We start from the raw sequence: 2,766 nt of genomic DNA on the forward strand, positions 1-2,766 counted from the left end.
CCCGCGGCACATCCCTCTGTAACATCGGGCGTTGTGTTTAACCCTGCGGCTGCCAAGGAGAGCGCCGCGATGGCCGCCCTGCCACCCCTCGGGGCACGCAGCGACACGAAACCCCTCAGCTCTGCCTGGGAGGTCCTTTTCTTTCCAGGGGGATTTCCTGGATTCTTTCCAGGCCGTTTCACCTGCCGGGGCTGTTGCCAGCAAGAGACCGACCTTCCCTCGGCGTGACCGTCCCTCGGCGTGACGGCCCCTCCGCGGAGCTCCCCTCGGGCCACGGCGGAGGGCGGGAGCGAAGGACGCCATTCCCGCCGTTCCCGCCGCAGCGCGAGCCGGCCCCCGGCGCAGCCCGCGCCCGCCGCCAGGAGGCGCGACCGGCGGCGCGCGGTCGGCACCGCCCCCCGCGCCTGCGCGGCGGCACCGGGCACCGGGTGTCGGAGATGGCGCCGGGGCCGCGTCCCACCGCCGCCGAGGCGTACCGGCCCAACCAGTACGTCTCGCTGCCGGCCGAGCTCGACCCCGACACCTACGACGCGTCGCCGGAGAAGCGGCGCGCCGAGGCCGAGCGCTTGGCCATCCGCGCCAGGCTGAAGCGGCAGTACCAGCTGCAGCTCAACAACCCCAAGCCGCCCGCCATCATCGTGAGTGGGGAGCGGGGATCGTGCCGCGGGGCCTGCCCGCCTCGCCCGGTGTCCCAGAGCGCGGCCCGGGCCCGAGCTGCCCTCCCCGCGACCTTGGCGCCCGTTTCGCCGCGGGCCGGGACCGCCGCAGGCCGCGCAGGCCGGTGCGCGGCTCAGGGTGGTTCACTGTGGTGTTCTTTCCAACGCAGGAAGATCCCGCCTTGCTCCGCTGGGCCTATGCCAGGACGCAGAACGTCTACCCTACCTTCCGCCCCACGCCCAAGACGTCCTTCCTAGGAGCCGTTTTCGCCATAGGCCCTCTGCTCTTCTGGATTGCTGTCTTCAAAGCTGAGAGGGTAGGTCAGCTGGCAGCGCTGAACATCATTAACAACGCTTACGCATTGTAAAGTGTGGATCTGCCTGGAGACTTCGTTGGTAGGATCCTCTTCCACCTAAGAGTGATTAATACCATTAAAGTAACGAGGGAGGGAAGGCTGATGCTGAGCCTGCTATCTCAAAGCCTCATAACTGGTTACAAAGCCTTTCTGTGCCAAGAACCCTGTGTTGTACCTGTGAGAATGGCTGAGTCAGTTTCCCTGATCAGGATATTATGCTATAATAAAGCTCTCTGTAGCACTGATGGTGTAAATTAGACTATTATTTTCAGCCGTTGACATGCAGTAGCTGTGCTTCCTAAAATAAACAGATAGGGAGCTTATGGATGACAGACCTAGCAAGGTCTCTGTGATTGCTTAACTATTTTTCTGATCTCGTGAAGCAAATGGGGAAGAGTACTTATGCTGATGACAGTGCCTGATCTCAGCTGGATTTTTAAAGATTTTGGAAGGTTTATCTTGCTTCTGTTCTCACTCTGAAATGTGGACGTCAGAATCCGAGTAGTGTCGGATCGTTCTGAAAGTACTCAGCTATATACATAAGAAAATGGTAGGCGACAGGCAGGCAGTGGCTGGTTTTACTAGTGAATTTGTGGCTATTGTAAAACACTTTTATTTCCCTCTTTTGCACAGAAGTAGCATTTTTAGATCACGTCATAAACAGAAGCACAAACATCAACTAAAATCAATAGAATATTTGTAGGGATGAATCAAAAATACAGGTTTTAGGAAACACACTAGGCATGTTAATATAGATGTTTTTGAGACTTCAGCATCGCTACAGTATTTTGTCATGCTGGTTTGGTTTTGTACATGAAGTCACACTTGGGCTTAGCCACCGAGTATGTCTGAGTGTGTAAGTGCTTGAAAACAAACCTGTGTGAGTGAAATCTAGACGTACGTGCCTGGGAACATTTAAGCTGAAGTCTTTAATGTAGTTTCCAGGACAATTTGTTGTCCTTTATTCCAGCTCCTGTAGTGATATTGGGGGATTTTTCTCTGAGGAGCGTTTGTTGTGTGTCTGGGAAAGCAAAAGATAAATTGCTAAGTCTTAAGCAAGTCTTCTGGTTTTATCCAGCAGAAGGAGTCTGGGCAATATCTGCAGCATCTGTGTACTGTAACAATACCTGTCAGAAAGGTACATGACTGCAGAGCGAGATACAAATGGGCTGAAAACGAACAGAGGCACATTTAGGCAAGTTATTAAGAAGTTTCTCCATAATTAGATCTCTAAGCTGGATTATTCAGCCAGAAGGAGGAGGTAGAAACTAAATGTATGAATCAACTGACACAACTAGTTTGGTGAACAGTACATCACAGGAGTTGGTCTCTGCTGACCCGTGGGTGTTGACAGAGGTGCAGAGAGGTCAATCTGAGCACGTCTTCCCTAGCTGGGAGGTGAGGCTAATGCCTTGTTCTTTCTTACCTTGTAACCACAACGGCTGTTACCAGAGTTTGTGCTTACAGAATCATTTAGGTTGGTGGTGTCTTCCTGTAGTCCATGCTGAAATCCCAGGGCTGGTTTTCTCTCATCCCAGGCTGATTGAGACTTCCTCTCTAACAGGATAATGATGTACGTTCTCTTTCTTCCACAGGATTATAAAGAGAAGCTTATTCAAGAGGGTAAATACAACCGACCATTCAGTGTGTTTTAAGTTCCTGGAGCTGCAGTGCTGTTCATGGGATACAAATCAAATAAGATGTATTGTGTGCTGACGTTTCTCCTTCATAAGAATAAATCTTAATTGCTCGTT

The 2,766-nt window shown here is 52.4% G+C and overlaps 1 protein-coding gene across 1 annotated transcript; it reads left to right on the forward strand.

Annotated features, from left to right (window-relative positions):
• Window positions 1–434: 434 nt before the first annotated feature.
• NDUFB4 (NADH:ubiquinone oxidoreductase subunit B4) lies at window positions 435–2,766 on the forward strand. The gene is made up of 3 exons (XM_086618607.1): window positions 435–638; window positions 827–973; window positions 2,608–2,766. Exons 1-3 carry the CDS (start codon window positions 438–440, stop codon window positions 2,665–2,667), a joined length of 408 nt encoding a protein of 135 aa, XP_086474733.1. The 5' UTR covers window positions 435–437; the 3' UTR covers window positions 2,668–2,766.

Source organism: Tauraco erythrolophus, chromosome 1, assembly GCF_009769465.1.
Source record: "Tauraco erythrolophus isolate bTauEry1 chromosome 1, bTauEry1.pri, whole genome shotgun sequence".
Lineage (NCBI taxonomy): Eukaryota > Metazoa > Chordata > Aves > Musophagiformes > Musophagidae > Tauraco > Tauraco erythrolophus.

Excerpts from the sequence above, each read along its gene's own strand:
- NDUFB4 (XM_086618607.1), top strand. The coding sequence starts at position 438 with ATGGCGCCGGGGCCGCGTCCCACCGCCGCCGAGGCGTACCGGCCCAAC. Across the intron at positions 639-826 it reads CCAAGCCGCCCGCCATCATC|GAAGATCCCGCCTTGCTCCG; the intron begins GTGAGTGGGGAG and ends TTTCCAACGCAG. Across the intron at positions 974-2,607 it reads CTGTCTTCAAAGCTGAGAGG|GATTATAAAGAGAAGCTTAT; the intron begins GTAGGTCAGCTG and ends TTTCTTCCACAG.